This window comes from Zosterops lateralis (genome assembly GCF_965231275.1).
Source record: "Zosterops lateralis genome assembly, chromosome: 1".
Lineage (NCBI taxonomy): Eukaryota > Metazoa > Chordata > Aves > Passeriformes > Zosteropidae > Zosterops > Zosterops lateralis.
This window is the reverse complement of record NC_139762.1, coordinates 17,425,218-17,452,934: the sequence shown is the minus strand read 5'-3', so window position 1 is coordinate 17,452,934 and position 27,717 is coordinate 17,425,218. Positions and strand designations below refer to the sequence as shown.

The 27,717-nt window shown below is 42.1% G+C and overlaps 1 protein-coding gene across 1 annotated transcript; it reads left to right on the top strand.

The window, feature by feature from the left end:
- LOC310907886 (mycolipanoate synthase-like) lies at window positions 1–26,301 on the top strand. Its single transcript, XM_083858395.1, has 8 exons — window positions 1–12; window positions 13,543–13,647; window positions 14,754–14,822; window positions 15,521–15,674; window positions 16,599–16,759; window positions 19,424–19,627; window positions 19,731–19,912; window positions 20,197–26,301. The coding sequence occupies exons 3-8, from the start codon at window positions 14,762–14,764 to the stop codon at window positions 25,753–25,755; spliced, it is 6,321 nt and encodes a 2,106-aa protein (XP_083714521.1). The 5' UTR covers window positions 1–12; window positions 13,543–13,647; window positions 14,754–14,761; the 3' UTR covers window positions 25,756–26,301.
- Window positions 26,302–27,717: the final 1,416 nt, after the last annotated feature.

The following is a 27,717-nucleotide window of genomic DNA, read 5'->3' as shown; positions in this document are numbered from 1 at the left end:
CTACAACTCAAAGTAAGCTTCCATTTCTATTTCAATTATAGGTTTCATATTTTCAGAATCTTTTGCTAAGCAATCATATTTATAAGGTTTCCTTGATTCATCTTCCCCAACACTTTGAGCTCAGTGGTAAACTGTGGTGAAGTGCCACACAACCGAGTCTCAGAAAGCACGGTGTATTTTAATTTCAAAATGCAGAGTGGTGTTCTTACATCAGGAATGGATGTTTGTAGTTCCACTTTTTCAGTCAGAGCATAGATGGCTTATTTCTGACCCTCTCCTTGGAATACCAGGACAGAGGGGCATTTCCATATGCATCCAGTTTGCCCTTGGAAAGTGCTTTGCACATTGTGTGAGACACACTGGGCACTGAAGTAAATCAAAGTGACATGAAGAAGAATTCTATCCCATTTCTTCCATCATGATGTAGCATAATTATGCCAGTGCCATTTATAAAGGAAATTTGATGGACTTGATCTCTACAGTGCCCCCCACAGCACCTGACAGAGAAATTATATCCTATGCTATGCTATCCTATTCTTTCCATGCATGTGGGAAATGCAGCACCTCAAAGCCGTGTGTCCAAAGGGAGCAGTTTAATTGTCAAGCTGGGGGCTGCCAGTGGGAGATGTGTGTGCGCCCTCTGTGCTTTCAGCCAGCATGCAAGAAAGGATCACTTTTCTTTTGGCCTTCAGGAAAATGCCCACAAAGGAATGATGGGGGTGGCCGGGTGATGGGGGCAGCAGAATGGGAGGTGAATTCCTGGTTTCCTCTCGGGTGGCTTGTCTGTCTAGAATATAAGATTCCAAAGAAACCCCAGAAATTATTCTGGCACCAGGACCCAGAACTAACAGATGTTTATTCATGTTGAGGAGCTGCTTTTTGTTTCCTCTGTGAGTGCACAATGACACTGTGAAATTGCCATGTGCTGGGCGCTGGCAGGATGGGTGACTTCTCTGCTGCATGAGGAGACTGCATTCATTTGATTTTTCATTTTTGTTTTTGGGAAGAATGAAGATGCCTAAGTGTTTTGACTGTCTGGGTGATACTGTGGATAGAAACTGTCTGTTTCAATTCTGATGAAATTCAGAATTTCAACTCATCAGTGTAGCATACCAGAAAGGCAAGGTGAACTGCCATATTTTATTACTTTAATTGTGGGAAATATTTATTTCCAAGCTGACTTAAAGAAAAATTTCCTGTGAAAAAATCCACAGTGATTTCATAATCATGAGGTTTCCCAAGAAGACTGCATAAAAACCCTGGAACATGATGATATGATGTAATGTGAACATCATTCTACTGAAGAACCTAATCAACTTTTGTATTTTTACATCCTTATAAAGAGTCCATAATATTTCACTTTTCTAAATGTACATGAGTGATAAGTGCACATTATTTATGGAGAAAAACCACAGAGTAGAACTACAGTGCCTCTCTTTTACTCCTTCTTTGATCAGGCAATGTCTGCTTGAAATTTTCTGGTAGCTTTTATTTTAAACACTACTTTATTATTTTGTATGTTTATATATCAGAGAATACTGATCTGAACATGAACTGAACTCTGATTTATTAGAGCTCAGAAACACAACAAAGATGTTGCAGGGGCTAATGTGAGCATTTATACTGTTATCTGTGGAGGGGATGACCTTTCAAATCCTTCCCCATTTCCTTTACTGGAAGGAAATTTTATACTTCCATGACAAGGAAGTTTTCTGTCAAACACACAACTAGTGTAACCACTGCCCTCCTGCTCCACAGTGTTTCTGTGCCAACAGGGTATTAGAGAAAGTGTCTCCTTTTTAGGGTAATCCAGTCTCTGGCATAGGTTGATATATTATGGGTATGCATGTCAGGATAATATCTTCTTCCCTTGCTGGTGCAAACATGGAAGTCTGCTTGTCTGGCTCTATCTATGCCTATATATTTTTGTCAACGTGTGGTTTTGTGAGCCAGAATATTTGCAGATATGTCAGTACCTGCTTTACATACAATATAGCAGAACCTTATAGAGAATTTTAGCTTTTTGAATTCTTGTCAGCTTGGGAGTATGTTTCTTAGAATATTGACATGTCACAGGGAGACTTCATGTCCTTAGATAAAGATCTTTTTGACCCCTGAGTATTGAGAACCATATTAAATATTACTTCTCATAAATGAACCAGAGTGCATCCTGATCCTGCCTTGGTATTCCCCTGGTACCTTCATCGTTCTTCACCCCTTTCTTTTTCCTCACTGGTCAGCTACTGGAATATGGTCTAGGGAAATCACTCCTGTTCAGTTAGCAATGCTCTCAGATTACTAATTGTAAAACACAAATGTAATGCTGGCTGCCTTTCTTTCCCTTTACTTTTCTCAGATAGGAATTATCCTCTGAGAGACTTTTTCCTTCCTTTCTCAGCCATTTCTCATGTTCATTGCATAGACTTGGAGTGGGAGAGCAGTGACCACTTGCACTGGTTCCACAGCCAGCTCTCTTCAGTGCTGCATTGCCTTAGCTGACCACGATGTCATGGTTGAACCCCAGGCTGCAACCAAGCACCAGGCAGCTGCTCACTCCCTCTGACCTTCAGCTCAAGTTCAGACCAATGCTCCAGCCTGTCCAGTGCAGCAGCACAAAAACAGCAGGAGTACCCTGGCCACCTGCCAGCCCAAGCACGTTGCCATGGCTGGTATCAAGATGTTCCCAGGCACAATTCAGTAAGGGGAGAAGTAGCAGAGCACTACAGCAAGCAGCAAAAGCAAAAAGCAGTCACCAACTAGCACTAGGCTCTAACATGCAGCGTGGACCCCATGGCAAGCATAGGTGCCCACTCATTACCAGCTCAACAGCACTAACAGATATAAATTCAGTCTAGCACATCCCAATCAGATCTGTCATTATCTCAAGCCCTTCAAGCCCCATATTAGGCACCAAACGAGGACTATTGTGGTTTAACCCTACTCAGCAGCCAAGGCCTAGGCAGACACTTGCTCACTTCCTCACTTGCAGGATTAGGAAAGAGAATTAAAAGGATACAAGGTATAAAACTTATGGGCTGAGATAAAGACAGTTTAACAGGGAAAGCAAAAGCTGTGCAAACAAGCAGAGCAAACCAGGGAATTAATTCATTATTCCCCATGGGCAGGTGGGTGTGTTCAGCCATCTCCAGGAGAGCAGGGCTCCATCACGTGCAATAGTTACTTAGGAAGACAAAGGCCATCACTCCAAATGTGTTGTGTCTCTCCTATCCCTTCCTTCTTTTCCTCCTCAGCTTGATATACTGGCCACGATGTCATATGGTATGGAATATCCCTTCAGTCAGTTTGGGTCACCTGTCCTGGCTGTGTCTATTCCCAACCTCTCGTGCACCCCTAAATTCCTCGCCAGAGTGGCAGTAATAGTAGCAGAAAAGGCCTTGGCTGTGTGTAAGCAATAACAAAAACAACTCTCTATTATCAGCTCTCCTCAGCACAAATCCATAACACAACCCTATATCAGCCACTGTGAGGACAGTTAACTACCACAGACCAAAACAGCACACCAGATCTCCATGAATTGTTAAAGGCACTTACTTAGTCACTCATCTCCCATGTAAGTAGGTCCTTACACAGTCACCATCTGGAGTGGGTGGGTAGTTCTAGGTAAAGAGGCTTCAATTTATGTGTGCCAGATCAATATGTAAATCTGCAGTTCATGTGCCTGTCTGCCATTTCCATGAGGTCTGTTTAGAATATTGTCTTCTAAAGAACTTTTCTGTCACTAAAGCAAAAGTTCAGTTTTTTAGTTTCTTCTGGCTCATTCTAAGGCTACAGGTTTACCAAAACAAATTTTTAGGAAGAGCCAAATTTCCACAACCAGAGACTAGTGCTGAATTATTTGATATCCAAATGGAGATTAGTGATCAATGGTGTCATCAGGCTTCTAAATTGGGATCAGTAGTATTTAATACCTTTATCAATGGCATAGACAGTGGGGTTGAGTGCTCCCTCAGGAAATTTGTAGATTACACCAAGCTCAGTGGTGTGGTTGATAGCCCTGAAGGACAGGATGCCATCCAGAGGGAGCTGAACAAGATAGAGAAGAAGTCCCATGGGAATCTCATGGGGGTCAACAAGGCCAAGTACAAAGTTCTCTGCCTGAGTTGGGACAATGTCTGGTAGCAATACAGACTGGGAATGAGAGCAGCTCTGCTGAGACAACTTGGGGATACAGTGGTGGATGAGCAGCTGGACTTGGCCAGCAATGCACTCACAGCCCAGAAAGACAACTGCATCCTGGGCTCAATCAAAAGATGTTTGGCCAGTAGATTGAGAAAGGTGATTCTGCCCCTCTGCTTTCTTCTTGTGGGACACCAATGTGACAGTGTGGTCCCCACCCTGCCTTTTTCTGCTTAAGTAGTAGCCTCTAGTGGTGGTTGTGATGATTGTGTCTGACTTACAGATAACAGCACAACAGCCAAGAGTCCTAAATCCTGCTTGAGAACTAAGGGCAGTTAGTTTTGCTTAACAGCTCAGGGCTAGCTTAGCCTGCAACAACCCAAAATACATCTGGCATGTAAATATGACTGTAAGTCAATCTTCTTTTTCCATGAATACTGGACAGCCTGGGCCCATTGAGCTGTCCTGCATGGGAGTGAATTGCATGCCAGGATCTCCCCTTGAGCAGAAACGCCTCTCAGGTCTACTCCTTATGGCTGAGAGACTTCTTACTGCAACAGATTCTTGATAAGTGATTAAATAGCATGCTAAACTTTGAAATCATAGCTAAATGATATAAAGGATTGATTGTGCAGAGGTTATCCTTGAGACAAAACCACTGACCTAGTCTGGGACTAAGTCTGCATCCACCTAAATTCCCCTCAGAAAGCAGTTTAGAAAGCAGTGGGTTTTTTCTGAACCTCGTAACTCGGTAGGAGGGTGCCCTTGACAGTTTTGTCTGAGTCTGACCTTTATGCAGTAAAAAATCAAATGTACCTTGAATTAATTCTTGTTAAACCACTGTCACATTTACTATCAGACTTCATTAAATTGCTAGTTTATATCAATAAACATATTGCTACTTCTCTCTGATGGGTGAAGTGCATCACTTAATCTGTGATACTGTCCTGGAATACTGCATTCATCTCTGGAGTCCTCAGCACAGAAGAGACATGGACCTGTTCGAGGCGGTACAGAGGAACGCCACAAAAAAGATCAAAGCAATGAAACAGCTCTGAGAGAGCTGGAGTTGTTCAGCCTGAAGAAGAAAAGGCTCCAGAAAGACCTTGTTGTATCCTTTGTGTCCACTTAAAGTAGGCTTATTAAGCAAGACTGAGACAGATTTTTAAATAGAGTCTGTAGTAATAGGACAAGGTCTCATTGTTTTAAAATAAAAGAGGGTAGATTCTGAGCAGATATAAGGAATAAATTTCTTACAGTAAGAGTGATGAAACACAGGAGTGGCTTGCCCAGAGTGGTGTTAGGTGCTCCATCCCCGGAAACATTCAAGATCAGGTTGGACAGAGTTCTCAGCAACCTGGTCTAGTTGAAGATCTTTGACTAGACGACTTTAAAGGTTCCTTCCCACCCAAACTATTACATTTCAAATCACTTTGAGATATCTTGCTTAATGGGAATGGCTTGAGTTAAAAAATATCAATAAACAAAAGACCAAGAAACCAACCCATTCTGCCTTATTGCAAGGACTGTTAGTTGATGGAACAGAAGCTATGCAGAGAGGCAGACCAAAGGAGCAATTATTTTTGCACAACACAACACTGCTGTTCCTCTCCTCAAGACTCCTTGAAAATTGGTACTTACTTGTCTTCCTTCCTCTGTTTTGGGATTGCTCTCACAGAGAGTTCTTGTCATGCAAGATAAACAAGAGAACATAATTCTGGTAGGGAGTGCCCTGCTCAGGAATAAGCAAGGTAATTATCTGCTACAGGATAATTGGGTCAAGTGTGCATCATACTCTTTATGTTTTCATTTGAAGCATAATACCTGTCTCTGAATGGGATCTTCTCTGTGATTTTGAAAGTTCAAAACTTTTCCTTCATAGCTTGTGGGGTTTTTTGTTTGTTTCTTTGGGTATTTAAGTGTTTTTTTTTTTTTTTTTCATTTTTTGGGAGGGAGTTGTTTGTGTTTTTTGTCATTTGAGAAAATATGTGGAAGATGAAGATCCATTCATGAGTATTTTTAGGCTAATTTTCCATGACATAGGTTGTTGTCAACCTTGTTGTCAAGAAATGCCATCTCACTTGACACTTTGAAGTTTTTCTACAGCCTTCAGAAGAAATCAACTGTGGAATTATAAGAAAGACTGTAGCCAGAAAGGATAAACTCATTTGGTGGGTAAGACTTTAAGACTTTAATAGTGGACACTCACCTAGCTGACAGGCTTATATACTTTACAGTGAATCCAGAAGCCAAAGGTAGGTGGCTGTAATCCCCCAGTGGGATGAGGAAATGGGAGATTCAGGAGGCTGAACAACAAGAAATGCAGAGGTTAAGGTGTGGGAATAAGCTCTACTACCAGTAAAAAAGAGGAAATTACCACTCTGGGTGGCATGTTTTATAGGCTGCAGATGGGTAACTTTGTGTACCTGGAGTTAAAAGGTAGACAACTTCTTCAATAGCCTCTTATTATCTACAGCCATTGTCCAGGAAGGGTTGAACGTGAGTGCCTTTAGCTGTGTGGCTGCATGAGGATGTTAAAGAGGGTGCCAAGAAGGCAAGCAATGGAGCTTGTCTCTGCAATCTGGCAGCTAGGGTGCTCATTTGGGAGGTGAAAATTACTGATTCTGCTTCTGAATCAAGATTAAGGGTTTTATCTGAAACAGATAAAATTGCTTCCACTAGAAAAATAATTCAGTTTAGATGGTTCAAAGTCTTCTTGGTGATTCTCTAGTGATTAGGTGTGTAGATGACAGAGAACCTCATTATGGTGAGCAATTTATTAGCTCTGACTAAAGGCTGAAAATGTGTCACCATCCTCAGTGCCCACAAAGCTAAATGAAATTAATGTCATCAGTGTTATGTTTTGAAATAATCTACATGTGTTGGTTGTGCTCTGGGCCTGTTAGACCAGCTTGAATTTGCGGGAGTGTCTGGTGTGTCTCTGGGATCTCGTAGGCTTGCTAGAACAAGATACTTTTTCAGCACACAGAACTTATGGGTGTGAGCAGGATGGCAACAACAGGAGCTCAGGGATCTTCTAAATTGGAGACAGAGGTATCTCATCAGTTCACATTCTGGTCTGCTGGGTGAGCAATTTTGGGGGTCTTTTTGTTGGTTTGGTTTTGTTTTTAATTAAATTTGTCTGTTAAGTCCCAAACACTCACTGAAATTCTTAGGTAGCTCTTGAAATAATTATTCGGATATAGTCCATATTGCCTGCCTGTTGACAATGGTACATGAACATGTTTTGTAAGATGTTTTTAATCAGAGAACAAAAATAATCTTTGTTGGAGTGCAGAATGGAGTACAGAAAATAAAAGGGTCATTGCATGCTGGTCTCTACACCACTGTTTCACTTATTTAGTAATTTTTTTCTATTTCCATTACTAATGTGTTTAGGAGCCTTGCTTCAACTTTCCGGTTTTCACAGAACTCTGTTGACAAGCTTTAAGTTCCAGCTTGAACAGGGAAGTTAAATCAGATGATCTCTATAGGTCCTTTCCAATCCAAACCATTCTGTGATTCTAGGAAAACTTGCATTTCCCACAACTTTTTTTGACATGCCAGTTAGTCATGCCTGTAGGGAAGCAAGCACACAGGCAGACCAAAGAGTCACCAGTAGTCTTTCTCCTGGGCTGTTGTTCACCTGTTGTTCCCTGTGTTGGTGATTGTGCTGTAAAGAATTATTAATAAATACTGGAACTGTACACTGAACTGCAAATGTCTGAGGTGGATCTGAGTTTACTTTGCTAGGACCAAGTAAATGCTACAACACATATTGCATCTTAGGAATACTTTTGTTACTGAGAAACTCTGTTTCTTAGTCTGCCCACTCCTTAGTCCCAGGGGTATCTCTACAGTGAAGTGCTTAACTGCATGACCAGGTGTATGTTGGCTGCTTTTTTTCACTGTGAGTATGAATGTGTATGATTTGTATATCTGAGATCCTGCAAGGATTTCTTAATTCCTTTGTCTTTAGCAAGGATTATTCAATTCTTTTAGCTTATCTTTCTGTTGGCTAACATTTAGCCATTTGCACTTCATAGCCTGGTGTATGTTTGGGAAGTGTGCATATCTTGTGTCGATGTAGGTGAAGTTTATTAAAATAGTTAATTATGTTACTGCTGCCTAGAAGACTGAAAAAGCAACCTATACATTTGGCCAGATAGAGGCTCCCTTCAGTAATACCTGTGTATATTTTAACAGAATTATATGGTTGTCTCACCACTTGCATAAGACCCCTGTGATTTGCCAGAAGATGCAATTTCTGTGAAAACTTGTTTGCTGTCAGTAATCCAGTAACAGCCTGCCAATCTGCAAAGCCTGATACATGCTGTCAGTTGACAGCTGCTAACAGGTTTATAGGGACCAGGAAGAAAACCAGCTTTTCTTAAAGGAACAGTTTTGAGTTGCTTGAGCTGTTATTTGAGGCCTCAGGTTGCAATTTACCAGCTGTCAAATAGAGAGCTTCTGCCTTGCTTATAATCATTTTGGTTGCAGGCTAGATTAAAATGTACATGATTTATTTTTGCATTAAAATTCTTAATTGTTCAATAATTTAATACTGGAGAAAAGGATAAATTCTCTGCTCTTGAATATTAAGGGGAGTCAGTGAGTCATGCAGTGGTGGCTGCATGGTAAGTAAGGTGCATGGCTGAGCATAGATCAAAGGGTACAGGGGGTTCCTGGTGCCAGGAACACCCAAGACAGGGCAGGGAGCTCCTGCCTGCAGCCAGCAGCTCTCCTGAGAGAGGCTTCTGCAGTTCAGGCCTTGCCAGGAGCTGTGGGAGACTGAAATGGCCCTGAGGAACAATGGGACCAGGGTGAGCAGGTGGGGATTAAGAGGGCAAACAGGGGTTGAGAGTGCAGCAGTTTGCACAGAAGGGGACATGAGGGCTCTGCACCCTGCCTGTGGGCCCACAGCCCAGGGAAGTGCTCGAAGTCTCTGCCATAATGGTGGGCACATTCCTCAGATATAAAGCCAATGTTTCTACAGAGAAAGTCTCTGAGATGTTTGAGGCTTCCATGCAGATGGGACTGGTAAGAAAGAAATTACTTGAGTAGAAGCAGTAGCTTGCAATGAGTGACCACACTCTTCTCCTGGAGAAAAGGTAAATGTTTGCAAAAGATGAGCACAGGGTATCGCATCAGCTGTATGAATTGCAAGAAACAGTTAAAAGGCTGTGCAGTACTAGAGAGGCTGAGATGGAGATAAGTGGCTTCAGAACCATACACCCATAGCAGACAACACAGAGAATGTGAACCTCTTTGACCCTCGTGATCCACAAAATCATGACTCTGCTTCATTTCTCACCCTCTAGCATTGCAACCAAAAACAGATATGAAGCTTTAACTGCCATAGACACCCATGAACAAGGTCTGCAAGGAGAAACTGTATGAGCAACAGGCAGTGGATGCCACAGAAGGAAATGATAAATGCTTGCAGTGGGTGATGCACTGGTAAGGGGTGTTGAGGCACCCATCTGCTGGCCTGAGAACAGGATATTCCTTGATGACTGTAGCCTATTCAGGAGGGATGGAATCCATATCTCTGGAAGTGGAAGGGCAATCTTTGGTAGCAGCATGGACAACTTGATGAGCTTGGCTTTAAACAGGAGGACTCTGGGGTGTGGTCCAAAGTAGCAACAACTTATGCAACTAATCCTGGAATAAGTTAGGCCAACAGAGTAGTGATGAATTTTCCTTATTTGCCTGGCCAGATAGAACCAGAAGGAAGCCACCTGACACCTCATGTGTGTGTTGATCAATGCACACTGTCTGGAGAACAAACAGGAGGAGCTGGAACTTTGTACATCAGTCAGAAAGTTATGATATCACAGGGATAACTGAACCATGGTGGGACAACTCACATGACTGAAGAATTATGATGGATAGCAATAGACTGTTTCTTAAAGCCAGGCAGGGATGAAGAGGAAAATTAGTCATGCTGTATGATAAGGAAAAACAGAATATGTAGAGGTCAACTACAACAATTGAGATTCTAGTTGGACAGAAGATGAACGTTTTTCACAACAAGGACAACCAATCATTGGAACTTCTTAAACGTCTAAATGTAAGCCTTGACACCGGATGCAGTTACTCAATAGTGGAATTTTCAGAGGAACTTTTCGAGGTAGCTGAATGCAACGTCATGTATGAGGAACAGAGAAAGCGAGGATTTGACAGGATGTGGTATTTCCCTCTGAGAAGCTGCAATTCTGAAAAAGAAACTGGGAGTCCTGTTAGATAATAATCTTATTTCACATCTCAGATTAAGTGTATGGAAAAAAGAATTAATTTCATCCCTGCATACGTGAAAAAGAATATTGAATAAGTACAGGGAAATCGCTTTTCTACTGTGTTTGCCAGGGAAAGTGGTTTTATATAACTTTAACTCTCTAAATTAATCTGATTTTCCCACTGCAGGCTTTTCTCTGTTGTCTTTAGAGAAGAAAGCTAGACAGTTGCCATAGACAATGTGCATAACACTTGTGTAGCCCAGGTTAAATGGGGTGAACCCTATCCATGTCCCAGCAATGTTCAGAGTTTACATGAGGCATGCAGCTTCCAGATTCCACCTCTAGGAAGTTAAGAGAAATCATTTTGTTCTCCATCCTTTCCTTGTCTTTCAAATTTTAGGAAAATTTTGCAAACATCTTCATACTATGATGTCATGTCTTCTCTTCTACTTGCTAATCATGAGGAAAATAATTGTTTCTGTCCATGCTCAAACTATTAGCGATGGTACCACACTATCCACGGTTGGTCTGGACGAGGCAGGGCCTGGATATTATTCCAGGCCTTCAACAAATGCATGCAGACAGCTTTGCATCATTTACTGTCATATGAAAATCTTGTTTTTGCAATCATACATGAGATTACTATTAAAGTGGAAAAAAAATTCCAAGAAAAATAATTTAGAGACCAGAAGCTGCTCTTCCTTTTACTTCTGTTCCTCCTGAGTAGCCCTATATTGCAGAGCTAATAAAAAGAACTAGGGGTTATCACACATGCTACTCTTTGTGGTGGGGTCCTTTTTCTCCCTATGGATTGGAATAGCTCCTGGCATAGCAGAACACTGCTTTGCTTGGTGTTAAAACTTCTATAACAATAACAACAACAGTGATAATAAGTGGAAAACTTCATAGCTGTAGAATGAAAAAGGTAAAAACTGCTCCCTTATTCAATGACACATGAATTAAGTATTATTAATTATAATTCTGTACAAAGCTAATTTTTGAGATTTGACTGATTGGAAATTGTTTTGCCCAAGACCCAGTGCCTTTTCTTACTAGGTTTCCATAATAATGCAGAATGACATATTTATGTCACAACCTCCTATCTTGTCAGACACTGCTTCAGTGAAGAAATAATATCTAGTGATTTGTGTAGTAATCATTCTTTTGTCCTGATGGAAACAGGGATCCCACAAGTATTTAAGTCTTAATATCTACTTGGAGTTGAAAAGCATTCAAATTTTTTTGTCTGTGTTGTCTTTCAAACACATGCAGTCTCACAGATACTTCAGTCATGCATGTTTTCCCACCAGAAGACAGTAAAAACTTGATTGAAATAATGAAGACTAGGCAAATAAATAGCTATTTGCCTACATTTGAGTCTCAGTTTGATGTAATTGTTTGGTGAAATACACATATATTTTATTTTTCTTTTTGGAATGATCAGACATAGGTCTGGATGGAAGAAACCAAAGGTTTCATTCAGAGGTGAACACTGTAATGGCATGGGAGACAAAACAAATATAGTGACTCTTATATGACAGGTCTTTGTCTCCCTTTTCAACTTTTAAATTTAGATAAAATACATGACAAATCAACATGTAACTTGATGACAAAACAACATGTAGTTCAGTTATAAATAGACAGTCTAGAGACTCAATCTATTATTGCTACATGTTCATCCATACTTAGTTCCTATTTCTGTTTCTGTCATTGCTTAAAAGGATTGGGCAAGCACTTGGGTTTATTATTATATTCCAACTCTGATGAGACTAGTGCAAGTCATCAACACGCAGGCAACACACTGCTAAACAGTAAACAAAACCAATTCAGAACCAATGATATGAACAGCTCTTAGTCCTGCACTAGTGTTCACATTGTTCATATTGTGTTTGGATCAATGGGGTTCAGATTGGTTTAACTTGCATTGAAATTAGTGGCCACAGATGTGCAGGATTCATTTCAATATTCTACCAATACCTGACCAATACCTCAAAATACGGCTTAGCAACCATTGCTTTCAGGTGCAGATTGTGCACTGGTTCCACAGTGCATTCCTGATTCACTTGATGAATCCACATTCTGTTCTTCCAGAGAATGTTAATGCTACCAGCACTATCAAGAGTGCTCTTCAGAGATGTGTAAACCATGGAGATTCTCAAGTCACTTTCAGACTAGCCATCTTGTTAATAAGCCTTGTAATGATATCAGGGAAGTGGGTTAATTAAGTTAAAAAATCATTAAATAACTCCCAACCACCTCAGAATTCAGAAAAGTGAGTGACTGAGATATTCAGCTATGAAATATTTAAAACTTTTCAGAGCAGGTTATGAAGCTATTTGGTGGCAGAATAAATTGTTTATTCTCAGCACAGTGCTTTTTGGCTGCCTTTGTGGAAAGAGTTGGGTCCCACCATCAAGGAAAACTTTAACCATAAGTGAATGTAAGCCTGTGTTTCCATGACAAAGTCAGAAGAGGAGGAACATGAGTTTAGGTGGTTGGGATGAATTCAGATGAAGGAGAATGAAAAAGGCATCTAGCAGTGACTACTGGACTTGATCCCTTCAGAGGTTACTTCTGGATATTCCACTGTTGCTTGGCTTTTAAGCACATGGCAGTTTTTAGAAAGAAAGCTCAATATTGCCTTGAATGTTGTGGTAGACTCAGAAATATTTTAAGACTTCTTGTCATTTGACAGGGCTTTTGTGCTTGTACATTTAAATGGTCGTGTTCAGTAAAAGAAAGCAGCTGTGGAGTCAAACATGAGACTTGGGTTTCAAGTTTATAGAGCATTCTTCATTTTCATAAATGATGCCTCCAACAAATAGATGTGGCTTGTTCCTATTTACTGGTATTAAGAGCAAACCAAATTGAGTTGTTACTTTAAAGACAGAGTCTTTTAAATCATAGTCTTAGAATCATAAAGATTTTATGATTCAAATAATCAGAAAGATTTTATTTTAATGATTTTATTTTATGGACTAGTTTATGGCAAGATATCTCAAATTAATTGTTTTGCTAACTGTAAAAAGATAAGACAGAGGTTTTATTACTGTTTTGGTGTGAAAACTTATGACATCAAGAATTTACTGCTTCAGGGAATTAGTTTTGAACTTTAGTCAGGTTTACTGACTAACCACATGACTCATTTTCATTCTTCCTTTCAAAGGCGTTAACAATTTAGCATGCCCACTTAAAAAAGAAACCACACAGAATCCTATATAAAGGACTTCCACAGACAGCCTATTGATCCACCCCACTGGGATGATATAAGGTAAGAGTTATATAGCTCTAGAGATGCCAAAGATATGTTTTATGTTGTGGTTGGAAGGTCCTTAATTTTCTATTAGTTCCTATTTAAGTACTAACTTAGGAAAAATGCTTAAAAGTACCTCTATGATAAAAGTATTTTGTTGGGCTTTGCAACTTTAGTTTAGCAGTTACATTAAAATAAGAAATCATAGAATCATAGAAATCATTGACAATTCTGAAAGAATTTAGACATTTGTATTATTGGTAAAATAGAAATTACTCCTAGAAAGCCAGATTCTGGTTTCCCTATTTTGTTAGGTGGTCTTTTAACTTTTTCTGTCTTTTTCTGTTCTTAATGGAACCTAGAAGTAAATTTTTCAAAGTATGAATCTAAGAAGTTATTCTTAATTTCACCTTTCAAAGCAAACCTCCAAAAAATAAATGATAGCTCTGAGTGATGTGTGGGGCTGTGAAACAGCCTCATCTCTGCTTCACTGCTGTCAGTCAGTGACTGAGAAAGCCTCTCTGGGACCTGCTGTGCTATCCCTGAGATGAGAATCTCCCTCCACTGCCAAGAGTCCTCCACAAAACCTTTTTAGAGGAATCTCCTCCTCCTCTTTGGGTGTTGAAGGAAGTCCACAGGGACTACAGGGCTTAGAAGTGGGCATCCTAGTGAGTTCTAATTAGTTCAGTTGAACTGATTTTCATCTGACAAGTTCCTTTCCCAGAATCAAGGAAAATGAAATCATCTGTCAATTCTATCCTGGAGTATTTAATTTGACCCCAAAGAGAATTCTTGTCTTTGCCATCTAATTTGTCGAAAAGATTCAACTTTTGTCAGCAGAGGTTAAACAGTAAAAAGGATGAGCCTGTGCATGAGAGAGCTTGGGCATTTAAGTGGGGAATTTCCTCTAAAAGTAGAGATGAGGAAGTATATGGTACAGCTCTGGTCACTTGTAGGCAGTGTCATTTGTCATCACAACCAAGAGTAGATCATTCCAGATTAACTAAGTTTTGAACAAGTTTGTGTGCTTGTGGAAAGTTCACCTTTTAACCTAGTATTTATTGAATGATAAATAAAATTATTCAGTTGTTGGATTGGACTGACACTACTTCTGTCTTGTTCAGCCGAGGAGATGGAGATCGAGACTGCAGATGAAGTTGCTATTGTTGGAATAGGATGCAACTTTCCTGGAGGTAAGTTTGGGGTAAAAGCAAAGCAGGCTGTGAGTGTGCAAAGCAGAGTCTTTTATTAATGTTGAAATGGAGGAAAACCAACATGTTTGTCCCTTTGTTGAGTTTCTTGCTTTGCTGCTTGTGGGATCTTTTTGAAAGGTGGTGTTGTGGTGGAAACTGCTTGGCTTGAATTTGTTTGCAGACAGAGGGACACACAGACAAAAGAAGCTGCAGTGCTGGCTGTGAACAGGGCATTGAGCTTGTACAAATGAGCTGGATGGGCGTGGGATGATTTGAACTTTCTGTGTGTTCCCTGGCTGGGTGATTGTGCGTTGTTACAGGACCCTGCATCCATAGGGACAGGACCAGACATTCTTATCAGTAATGCCTGTAATATAAACAGGTTGGGTTTTCCTAAAAGAAAGCTTTCTGCTTTACTGCAGTATGTAGAGTAGATGCAGTGAGATGGCAGAAAAATGGGGAGAGAAAGTGGTTAAGGATTTTGTGGGGTTCCTTTGCTTTTAGACAAGCAGTGAGGGCATCAGTCATGCTTTTTCATTTTCCTCTCACCAAAGAATGATCACTTCTTTCTGTGGCAAGTCTGCTTGAGCAGCTTGGATGGACATGTAGGTGGTCCTTGTAGCTGATTGTGCATTTCTGAGTCTGCACAGAGAGGAGGAGGGCATAATTTAATCTGTTTTTAAAACTCTGTACAACAGGAGATGGAATTGACAATTTCTGGAAAGTCCTGGAAGAAGGCAGAAACTGCACTGTAGAAATTCCTCCTGAGAGATTTAATGCCAAGGAATGGTATGATGCAGATGATAACAAGCCGGGAAAAATATGTACAACACGAGCTGCTCTTCTCGATGAGTGAGTCTGCTACCCTGCTGCACCACTGATTTTTGTAGTATTTAGACTATGGGTACAGCCTCTCAGGGGCTGTGATAGTGTGAAGAATAGCAAATTACAGTAGGGTGACAGAAAATAAGTGTCTTTCATTGGAATTCCACACTCACCTTAAATCTTCAGGCTGTAGAGCTTCAGTCGAAGGAGAAGTTGACATGCACCGAAGAAATCTTATTGTGTCCTGAGATTTGTACTTGGCAGGGTTGATCCATAGGACCCCGAATTAATTTAGCGCTTAGTCCCATGTTAGATACTGAATCCTGCTCTGAGATCAGGAAATGATAGAAAGCCAAATAAATCTGATATTGGGACACAAGATTAAAGTTGGACTTGGTCTTTTGTAAGCATGGGCCTATTTTGAAGATGCTTTTAAGGACAAACATGCACATACCACACAGAAAGCATTTTGAATGTATTGTTAGAGAAGCATGGGTATCCCTTGAAATCACCTGAATGAATCCTCTACTTTTTGGTTTTAAATTGTAAAGCATTGGTCTGTATTGGTTAAGAACAATGTAGAAAACAGTATTTGTTTATAAATTATTGGCTACAGCCACATTACAGCAGAGGGAGCCTCATTCTGCACATTTCATGATCTGAGGATTCCAGTTGGCAGTAGTGCAATAACCATGATGATAAAAATGGGTAGGAGTGGGCCCTTACCTCTGAAATGCAGAATCCTTGAAAAAATGACACACTTTGTGGTGGGACATAAAACATCTTTGGCTTATAAACATTTTCTTCTGAATTTCATAAACGGGAACTGTGGCCTATACCCCAGCTACTGCTCTGCTTTTCATGAAGTTGCAGAAAATGTTTACTGCGAGTCTAGAAGTAAATGTGTCTTACATCCATATGTCCTATCCTATTCTGGTCTGTGCATTTCAGATTTAATTCATTTGACAACCACCTCTTTGGGATTAATAATATGGAAGCTGAACGTATGGATCCGCAGCAGAAATTACTGATAGAGTGCACGTATAAAGCCCTGGAGGATGCAGGAGTTCCTGTAGAATCTGTCAGTGGCACCAAAACAGGTGTTTTTATTGGTAAGATGAAAATTTTATGGCAAAGAAAGTGTGTTGGAACCTCACAAAGTTTGCAGCAATCCTTCATAACCTTTCAATAGCACTGGATCTAGGCTGGATCTAGACTGGAGATCTAAGGCTACTGTGCCATGGCACTACTGGTTATTTTTGGTAAGAATTACCAGGCTACTCTAGAAGTTCAAGGTACAATTCCTGTATCTCTTTCTGGTGCTCTTCTCCCTGTGCTCAGGCACTGACTTGAAGCAGGAAACAGTTAAAACTGCATTCCTAACCCAACCTTTCTTGAGAAAGGTACTCCCAAGGCAGGCTGTGGTGTTTCACCCTTAAGGGGAAGGGAACACTGAAAATGCATAATCGTTAGATTCTGTAAAAAATCACGAAGTTTTAATAGTAAAATACGCACTTTGCATGGAAATTGGAATGTTGGTCCCTGGCTCTATCAGCACATGGTAGTGGGTTGTGGATAAAGTGGTAGTTTGGAAAAAAGAGAGAAAGGAAGGCATTAATTTAAAAGGGTGAGAGATAGAGAAAAAAAGAGAAATAGAGATCACTAGTCCTGGTTCCAGTATTGGTCTGCCCAAAGGGATGTCTAAGGTCTTGGAGGCCCTTCCCCAGGTTTTTTGGGGATACCTTTTATAGATAGGTTTCTCTGTCCTGAAGACAGGTTTCTCTCTTTCTATGCAAATTAGTTATCATGTCCAGTCCCTTCTTTCTGGAGGTCTTCATTCTTGGGTGGTCTTGATCCTCCCCCTCCCCAGACTGTCTGTGCTGATGCTGTCTTTCATTTGTTGATGGGGGCAGAGTGGTCTGAAAGTGGCCCAGCAGAAAAGGACCTGGTGGTGTTGGTGGACAGCAGCTGACCATGAGCCAGTGTGTGCCCAGGGGGCCAAGAACACCAGTGGCATCCTGGCCTGTATCAGCAATAGTGTGACCACAGGAGCAGGGCAGTGATCCTTCCCCTGTATATGGCATTAGTGAGGCCACAAGTTGAGTCCTGTATCCACTTCTGGACCTCTCAATTCAGGAGGGACATTGAGATGCTGGATTAAGTCCAGAGAAAGGCAGCAGAGCTGGGGAAGAGTATGTAGCACAAGTCCTGTGTGGAGCAGCTGAGAGAGCTGGAGGTGTTTAGCCTGAGAAGAGGACGCTTATAAAATCAGATGTAATTTTATTGCTCTCTACAACTGCCTGAAAGGAGGGTGTAATGATGTGGAGATCAACCTCTCCTTGCAGACAACTGGAGACAGGATGAGAGGCCTCAGACTGTGCCAGGGGAGTTTCAGGTTGAACATTAGGGAGAAATTCTTCATAGAAAGGGTGACTGGATATTGGAATCAGTTGCCCAGAGAGCTGGTGGAGTCACCATCCCTGAAGGTGTTTGAAGAAAGACTGGACATGGCACTTCATACCATTGTCTAGTCGACAGGGTGGTATTTGGTCACAGGGTAGACTCAATGATCTCGGTGGTCTTTTCCAATCTAACTGATTCTGTGATTGAGTCTCTGTGGGGCAGAACAAGGATGTTTATCCCAGAGAAGCACTGCCCTACTTCCTCATGGCCCCCTCCTCCTCTTGTTCTTTCAACAATTCCTGGTTATTACTGACAATCCTTGGTTGGCTCATGGATATCTGGCAATCAGTGTTTGACATATACCTATTAGTCCCTTATCTTCTGGGCTTCTACACAGGCCTGCACTTTTCCCCCAGGATACTGGTTTCCAGTATTACTTTGGTTAAGGTGTTCTGGGAGTTAATACTCTTTTAAAGCAGCAGAAATCCTCCTTGTGGATGTTAGAATGGTACCACGATGCACTTGTCTAACTGCCTTTGTCAGTATCACAACAGTTATGGAGGAGATGATATCAGATGCTGTTGAAAGATATTTAAAAGCAGATACTAAAGTAACAGTACATTATTGCGGGTGTAATCTGTGTCTCTTTGAAAAGGAGTTTTCTGGGGGAGTTTGGCTGATGTACCTACAGGGGAAATGCTTTAGATTACTTTTTAGTCTGAGAGATGCTCTTCCTCCACTGAGAGCACTATTCCTTGCTCTCTGAACAGAGCTACAGCATTTTCCACAAGTGTTCATGCTCTTGGGGATCCACAATATTTCTAGCATAGTGTTCCCAGAAAGAGGACACAACTGCTCTCACAGGCCCTGTTCTTCTTTACTATTTCTTACTGGTTGCAAGTGTGAAAAAAAAAAAAAAGAAAAGAAAAAGATAAATACAAAGTATTGGATGTAGTTTGTGCTGTGACCTTTAACTTGGTACATCTGAGGAACTGAAGCTAATGTCTTGTACATTAATGTCTGAACTACCCTCCTTGTAACTTGTTGATAAATGTTCTCATAGCTAAACTAAAACAACCTGTCTCAAACCAAGATACAGGGATCTTAGAAAGCTACAGAGAGCTACATCCTACAATGAGCAAAGCCATCCTGAAAGGATTTTCAAGTGTTTGGTGTGTTTGCATAAGCTGAGTCCAGGGGAAACTACTCTGAGTTTTACCTTTGATTTGTGTTGGAGCAAAGCTTCAAGACAGGAGCACTGATGCCACATGGTTTTGTCTTAACACTGAAAACCAAACCACACCATCAGGTTTTGGGCTGTACATACCTATTGTTGGCGTGGGTTAACTTGACATGTATCTGATGTTTTCCAGGTCTCATGAATCGAGACTACGAAATCATAACAAGCAGAGCAGTGAGTGAAATAAATCATTATGATGGTACTGGAGCAGCAATGAGCATTGCTGCCAATAGGGTCTCTTTCACATTTAATTTGACTGGACCATCTCTGACTGTCGACACTGCATGTTCATCTTTTCTTTTTGCTCTGCACTACGCCTTGCGAGCCATTAAATCAGGTAATGGGACTGAAGAGGTGCTGGACAATGAAATCAGGATTGTTACTGTTTCTGTCTATCACCAAAGCCATCTCAACATGAGTATGTTTCTGTTTGACTCCAGGAGACTGTGAGGCAGCAATCTGTGGTGGGGTGAACTGTATCATCGATCCCCGCACCTTTGTATCCCTCAGTAAAGCCAAAATGATCTCCCCGGAGGGAATAAGCAAACCCTTCTCCAAAAAAGCAGACGGCTATGGAAGGGGAGAAGGCTGTGGTGTTGTTTTCCTCAAACCACTGAAGAAGGTAAGATTGCTTGTGAAGCAGCCTGAAATAAGACTGATTGCTTGCCTGATTTTTTTTTATCTTCAGCTCTAATAGTGACCATTCCAGAGAAGTTTTTCCAATTCAAGTTGAAGATTAAAGAATTTTTTAAGAACTTGTGCACTTTCCCTAGCCTAGGAAAAGGATCCCACATTTAAATTTAGCATCATGTTCTGGTTGTTCTTGGCTTTGTTGTGGTGTTTTGTTGTCTTCTCTATAGAGAAAGCATGAGTTTATTAAAGAAAATTTAACTTTTCATGGGACAGGCAAAGGAAGACTACAGCAAAATCTGGGGTGTGATAAACGTCAGTGCAGTCAATCAGAATGGCAGGTCCACCACTCCGATCACGAGACCCTCTCAAATAGAGCAAGAGAAGTTACTGCGCAGCATTTATGAAAGTCATGTTGATCCCTCAGTTGTGCAGTACATTGAAGCCCATGGCACAGGAACTGCTGCTGGAGATCCTACTGAAGCTGAGAGCCTGGGTAGTGTCATTAGCAAGAACAGGCCTTCCCGAGTTTCCATTCTGAAAATTGGTTCAGTGAAAGGAAATATTGGACACACTGAATCAGCTGCTGGAGCAGCTGGGTTAATCAAAGTGCTCCTGATGATGCATCATGGAAAGATTGTTCCATCCTTGCATTACTCAAAGGAGATGAGCAGCATTGATACAGAGAAATTAAACCTTGCCGTTGCCACAGCTGTGGAGCCCTGGGAAGAATCCAGTGAGTATGGAAGAGTAGCTGGTATCAACTGCTTTGGATTTGGCGGAACCAATGCTCATGTTGTAGTCAGGCAGGTGAAGCAGCCAGAGCCTCTTCCTGCCTTTAAGAAGCCCCTGGAATTAGTTCTGCTGTCAGCAGCATCCCCTAAGTCCCTTCAGATGACAGTGGCAGATACAGCTGAGCAGCTGAGCACAAGGAGCTCTGTAACTCTCCCAAGCCTGGCCTATACCTCTGCCTGCAGAAGAAGCCATGCCAGCTACAGGTATCGAAAAGCATTTGTCACAAATTCCCTCCAACACTTGCAGCAAGAGCTTAAGTTGGCAGCGAGCACAGAACCTGCCATGTCCAAAGTAGAACCACAGCTGGTGTTTGTGTTCTGTGGCAACGGTGTAACACTGAAGGAGTTGAGTGAGGCACTGCTGAGCTCAGAGCCAGTGTTCAGAGACAAGTGTAAGGAGATAGAAGACCTTTTTCAGCAGCATGATGCCATCAGCCTCCTGGCAGCAAGAAACTGTAGCCCAAATGACTTGTTGAATCCAGAGCTTTCCCAGCCCTTGCTGTTTGCCCTGCAAGTTGCTGTGGCTTCCCTCCTGAAGCACTGGGGTATTAAGCCCGTTGCTGTTGTTGGCCATTCAGTGGGGGAAGTTGCTGCTGCACATATTGCTGGGTACCTTTCCCTGGCAGATGCAGTCAAAGTGGTTTATCACCGAAGCAGGCTGCAGGCAAAGACTGGCAGTGGCAGGATGCTGGTGGTTGGAAACATCCCTGTTGAAGAGATTGCTGAACGCCTGCACCCCTACTCGGGAAAGGTGTGCATTGCTGCCTTCAACAGCCCCGTTTCCTGCACCTTGTCTGGGAGTGTAGATGCTGTGGAAGCTGTGCAGAGAGAGTTAGCTGAAGCTTTCAGGCAGAGAAATATCTTTCTTCATGTTTTAAATGTTCCAGTTGCATATCACAGCCCCAGCATGGATATGATACTTGGGGAGCTGGAGGAGAAGATAGAGCCTTTAGAAAAGCAGAAGGGGGAAATGGAAGTGATTTCAACACTGACTGGGGTGGCTGCATCTGAAAATGACTTTACTCAGGGCAAATTCTGGGCGCAGCACACTCGTGAGCCTGTTGCTTTCACACAAGCCATCCAAACTGCAGTCAGTGGCAGAGAAAATGTGGTGTTTGTGGAAATAAGTCCTCACCGAGCACTGCAGCGAAGCATAAAAGAAACGCTAGGAAAAGGCACAAAGGTGTTGTCCTCTTTGCAAACGGATGCAGAATATCAGACACTCTTCACCCTGGTAGGAAATCTGTTTGAACTGGGATTTAATCCCAACTGGCAGCACTTTTATGACGGGTACCAAAGTGTTCCTGTGGCCATTCCACAATATCAGTTTGATCGCCAAAAGCTCATGAGCTGTCTGGATATCCATCAACAAGCGAGCCAAAGAGGTGTCAATGCCAGTCATCCTTTGATTTATGGTATAAACAGTGACAACGTGGAGTTTGGCTGCCTGGTGTCCCAGGACACGACACCATACTTGTATGAGCACAAGAACAGTGGGGTGGCCTTAGTCCCTGGTGCTTTCTATGTGGAGCTTGGTCTGGCCTCTGTGATGAGCAGCTCAAGACCTAAAGTGCCTTTGAGCTCTTGCCAGCTGAGTATCAGTTTTTCTGCACCGTGTGTTCTTACACAGAGTTCCCAAGTGCTAAATATCAAGCTAAGTCCGCAAGAAGCCGTGACAACCTTTGAGGTTCTTTCTTCCTCCAATGTAGTTTATGCTGCTGGCCAAGTGGCAAAGAGGCTTGAATGTGTGGTGGAAGAAAACAGCATCTCCTTCCAAGCCATCTATCGAAGATGCAGGTCAGTGATTAGCAGGGAGGAGGTTTATGAAGCACTGTCTCAGGTTGGCTTTCAGTATGGCTCCATATTCAGGCAGCTCAGTGATGTTCATTATTGCCAGGAGCTAAAGGAAGCAATAACAAGCATAAAGGTCAATGAGGAGACCATCAGAGACATGTACAGCTGCTGTATCCACCCGGTGCTGCTCGACTGTTTTCTGCAGATGACTGCTGTCCTGACCTCAAGGACAGTCCAGTCCAGAGCAGGTTTTCCTTCAGGGATAGGCAGCCTGGTGGTGCTCCGTCCACTGGAGGAGGAAATGATGATATACATGAGAATGAGCAAATCCACCGGGAGCTGCCTTGAGGTCTGTGGATGCTTTATGGACAAACAGGGCTCAGTTTTGGCTGAGCTCAAGCGCGTTGCCATCTCTTTCATGAAGGAATCATCTTCCAGAGACAATGAGTTCCTGTTTGAAAACAAGTGGAAAGAAGTCTCTCTTTCACAGACAATTGGACATCTGGGGTTTAAGCCCAGAGTCCTTGTGTTTGCAGACAAATTCGGGATAGCTGAGCAGCTCAAAAAATACTTGCATCCTGCTTCAAGATCTGTTATGTATGACAGCTGGGAATGCCTGGTGGAAGGAGATGCACAGAATAAAATGAGAGCAGAGGTTAAGGATTACGATGAAATCCTCTTCCTGTGGGGAATTCAAAAGTTAAATGAAGATTTCCCAATGAATGTGGTAGATCAGTTGGCCAAGTGCTGCGAAGCCTATCGCCAGGTGGTGGTGGCCCTAAGAGAGAAGACATCCCGCTGCTCCGTCAGAGTGATCACCTACAGGACAACAGAGAGATACGTGGACCACGTTAACTGTGGGTTTGCCCTGTATGGCATGACCAGAACTTGTACTGTTGAAGTTCCAGAAATCACATTTCAATTGATTGACCTCAGCTCTTCCACTTCCCTGGACATCTCAGTGTTAGCAGATGTTCTTGTCAAATACAAAGGTGGGGACTATCCAGAAGTTTGCATCAGCCAGGGAAGACTTTATGTGTCTGAAATCAGACGCACACCTTTTGTAGATGCAGATTACATTCACCCTGTAAGATCTCTGAAGAAATCAGAGCCATTCACTTTGTACACTTCTGATCCATACGCAGTAAAAGACTTATCAGGAGAATTATCCACCAGCACTGCTACTGAGCTTGGCAAACAGAGTGTTGAAATTCAAGTGGATAAAATTTGTCTGCACTCAGAAGATTATTTTCCCATTAGTGTTTCTAGCTGCAACTTTGGTAATACACTGTATTGGAACTCACAAGCTGGAGACAAACACAGGCTTCTAGGTCTTGATTTCAGTGGCACGGTCACTGCAACAGGCACTGATGTGAAGAAAGTGAAAGTGGGAGATCATGTGGTTTCATGTTTTCCCACTGCTGCATCATCCAGAGTTCAGATTCCAGGAACAGTTTGCTTCAATGCAAAAAAATTCCCATTCCTCCAGAATGTCCCTTGTGTGTCATACTTCATCATTGCATGGGAAATCTTCACTCAGAGGTTACCCAAGCGGAACCATGGCAGAACATTGGGTATTATAACTACAGAGCCATCATCAGTTTTGTGCCACGTTCTTTCTGCAGCAGCACAAGAGATGGGTTGGAGAACAGTCCTTGCAAAGCCCACTCCTAATGTACTCCAGTATATCAACCTGTGCAGTGCTCTTGTTATTCTTCCTCCAGTCAACAGACTGTCTTGGGAGGATCTGGCCCACATGCACTTTCTTAAAGATGTGGTGATGGTGTGTGGCAATCAACAGTCTGAATGTATCCAGAATGTCAGTGAAATTGATCATGAAAACATCAGCTTTCATATCCTCACCGTTGCCAGCCTTTTCCGGAAGGCACCTCTTAAGGAATTGCAGAAGACCGTACATGCCTGGATCAGTTCCATGGATATGAAACTGTTTAGACATCTCTCAGGTTCTGTTTTTCAGCAGACTGAGAACTTTGAAGGGCTAAACCCTGTGACGTCCTATTTCACCTGCACTTCTGTGCCCCTTGCTGTTCTGAGCAGGCAGAAGGACATCAGTGTGTTTTCAGACATCCCGTTGTACGAGCCCCAGAAGCAGCTGTTTAAGCAGAACGCTGTTTATGTAGTAGCTGGGGGGCTCACTGGACTTGGCTTTGAAACAGTGAAATTCATAGCTGAGAATGGAGGAGGGTGTATTGCAATACTCTCCAGGAGGATTCCCAGCAGTGAGAAGCAAGAAGAAATCAAGGCTTTGCAGCAGCACTACAAAGGCAGCAAAGTAGTGTCAGTGCAGTGTGATGTGACTATGACCAGTGATGTTGAGAAAGCTTTCCAGTCCATTGCCAACACCTTTGTGGGGAGTCCGATCAAAGGGGTATTCCAGAGTGCTGTGGCTTTACACGATGGCCACCTTGAAGTCCTAAAGCTGGCTGACTTTCACAAAGTGCTGAGCCCAAAAGTAGCAGGGACCCTAAACCTTCACTGGGCTACCAGAGGCCAGGAGCTTGACTACTTTGTGTGCTACTCCTCTGTCACTTCCTTTCTGGGCAATGCCACCCAGACAAACTATGCAGCTGCAAACTCTTTCCTGGATGTCTTCTGCCTCTACAGGAGGAACTGTGGCCTTTCAGGCCAGGCCATTAACTGGGGTGCTTTGAACCTTGGCATTCTGCTCAATCAAAACCACATTCAGAGCATTCTGGAATCCAAGGGCATAGACATTCTGCAAGTGCATGAAATTCATGACTATCTCAGGAAGACCTTACATATAAACAACCCGCAGCAAGCTGTTGTCAAACTGAACTTTCACGCTTTGTATCATCATGTTTTTACTCAGATTATTTCTCTCAAAAATCGCTTCATATCACTTATGTCAGAAGATTTCAGGAACAAGACTGAAGCCTCTGAGGGAACTGAAGTCCCAGAGACTGCCTTTCTCAAATCTGAGGACTACATCACCTCACTGGTGTGTGACCTCACAGGGGCGAACGCAGATGAACTAACCATGAACACACCACTTTCCTCTTTGGGCATTGACTCTATGTTAGCTATGACAATTCAGAACCGTGTCTTTCAGCAGCGAAAGGTGGACATACCCCTTGTGAAACTGCTTGATCCTCACACAACCCTGTCAAGTTTAGTGGTACTTTTAGAAGAAACAAGCAATGCAAATGGAACAGTTGAAAAGGAGGATGCTGTGGTTGAAAGCGCAGAAAATGGGAGCTGGCTATAGGAACCTTCCCAATCAGGAATTGTGTAACTTTGACAATAGTCAGACCCTTTGCAGCATCTAAGAATATATCTGTCATTGCAGACAGTGTAGAACATCTGGTAGTTCTCTAGAGTCCTCTGGTAGAGGAATGCACTTATCTGCATTGAGGAATGCACTTATCTCCATTGACCCAGAAGACCCTGCGCCAGGTTCTTCTGCCATTATTCTGCTAGCTCTTTTAATTTCAGTCAGTTGTTTGACTTTTTATTTTCAACATCTTTTACCTTAATTTTCAATAGTTTAAACTGGAAATAAGTAGGTAAATTCCTATACATTTTATTGCACATTGCATTTTTAACTGTATTCACGTTTTGATGAAAATTGTATATGTGCACCTCTAAACAGTAAATATACACATAAAGCTGCATACACTTATCTGCATTTTTCATATTCTATTGTTAATATATTTTTTTAATATTAGCAAATGTTTATAAATACAGGCATCTTTTTGACAGTCTGATGTAAATTTCAAAAACCTATTGCTTTGCTTATTAAATATTGCTTATAAAAACATTAACAATTTACCAATGGTTACCAATTGTGAAGCATACAGTAAAGCATATGTTTTTATTATGAAGTAAGCAATTTTTATGAAAACCCAAATAAACAAGAGTAGTAAAATGTTTTTAAAAAAACCCTAACGTGTATTTTTTTGTCCCTTATCTGCTCTCCTATTTAAATTTTTCATAACCCTAATACCTGCCCTGCTTTTTTTTCAGTGAGAAAAAGCCAAACTTTTGCATAAAGACACTGATGAGTCTGTTTATAGCCTCTTAACATGGGAATAGGGTATTGAAATATTTTCTTCCTAACGATGATGATTTGTCCCTTGCAGATCTGGTAGTATTCTCCAGTACATGGAGTATCCACGGTCTCTGAGGGCCTCCTGAAATAATCTGATCTCCAAGCTGAAAAATTCTGTTAGTCCCTCATAGCACTAGCCTCAATGATCTTACAATACTTATGCCAAAAGTACTCAGGCTTATACTTCAGAGTGGAGGGCCCAGAGCTGGACCAGGGTTCTAGATGAGGTGTAATGAGTCAAGCGTGATGTATTGGTGGTGCAGGTTACACCAGTGTGATGCCAAGAGTTCCCTGCCCAGCTGGCTGTTTGCTTTCATTGCTGTCATTGTGCACAGTGAACTTGTGTTCAGTCCACTGCCCATTGGGATCCCCCATTCCTTTTCATCCAGGCTGCTCTGCAGCCAGCCAGTCCCTGGAATGTAACACTGTGGTGCTTCACCTGCCTCATGTGCAGAACAGGTGCAGGGAGGCTAAGCAGGTGCAAGGCCTTGCATTTACCATGGTTGGAAATAGTGAACATTCTGTAAAGTTGTTTGTCCCTCTGAATAGTGGACCTCCCTTTCATTGTGCCAAATGCTCTCATCTAACTTGATGTTGGCTAGGCTGTTAATAAAGAGCCGGCAGGGTGCTGCCACTGATGGATTTGGCACAGCTGACATCACCCTTTAGGCCTGGCAGTCCAGTGAATACTCCACCCAGCTTATAGTAATTTTCAATCTATCTGGCATCAGTTTGGCTAGAAGGATGCATTGGGACACTGCTGAAAGTTTTTATGGAATCAAGGCATAAAAACTCTCTCTCCCCAGTGTTTTCATTCTTCAAGATAATCAGGCTAGTCAGCCACCATATCTCTGGGGAAAATCCATGATGATTGTTCCTAACCACTTCTTCATTCATGCCCCTTGCTACCTGAGTCACTCTGAGCTTTTGGTTCTGTAGAGATCCTTGTGACCTTGCCCAAACATTTTGGAGGGAAATATGGTAATGAAATGAGGAGCAGTTAACTGTGTACATATACATATGTATATATACACATATACATATGCAGAAAGGCAGAGGGAGGATTTCCAATCCAGAGTGGTTCTGGTGTGGCATAACCTGACCAACAGCTAGGCAAAT

Coding starts and splice junctions, on each gene's coding strand:
- LOC310907886 (XM_083858395.1), top strand. CDS start 14,762: ATGGAGATCGAGACTGCAGATGAAGTTGCTATTGTTGGAATAGGATGC. Junction 14,823..15,520: donor AGGATGCAACTTTCCTGGAG/GTAAGTTTGGGG, acceptor TCTGTACAACAG/GAGATGGAATTGACAATTTC. Junction 19,913..20,196: donor TCCTCAAACCACTGAAGAAG/GTAAGATTGCTT, acceptor TTCATGGGACAG/GCAAAGGAAGACTACAGCAA.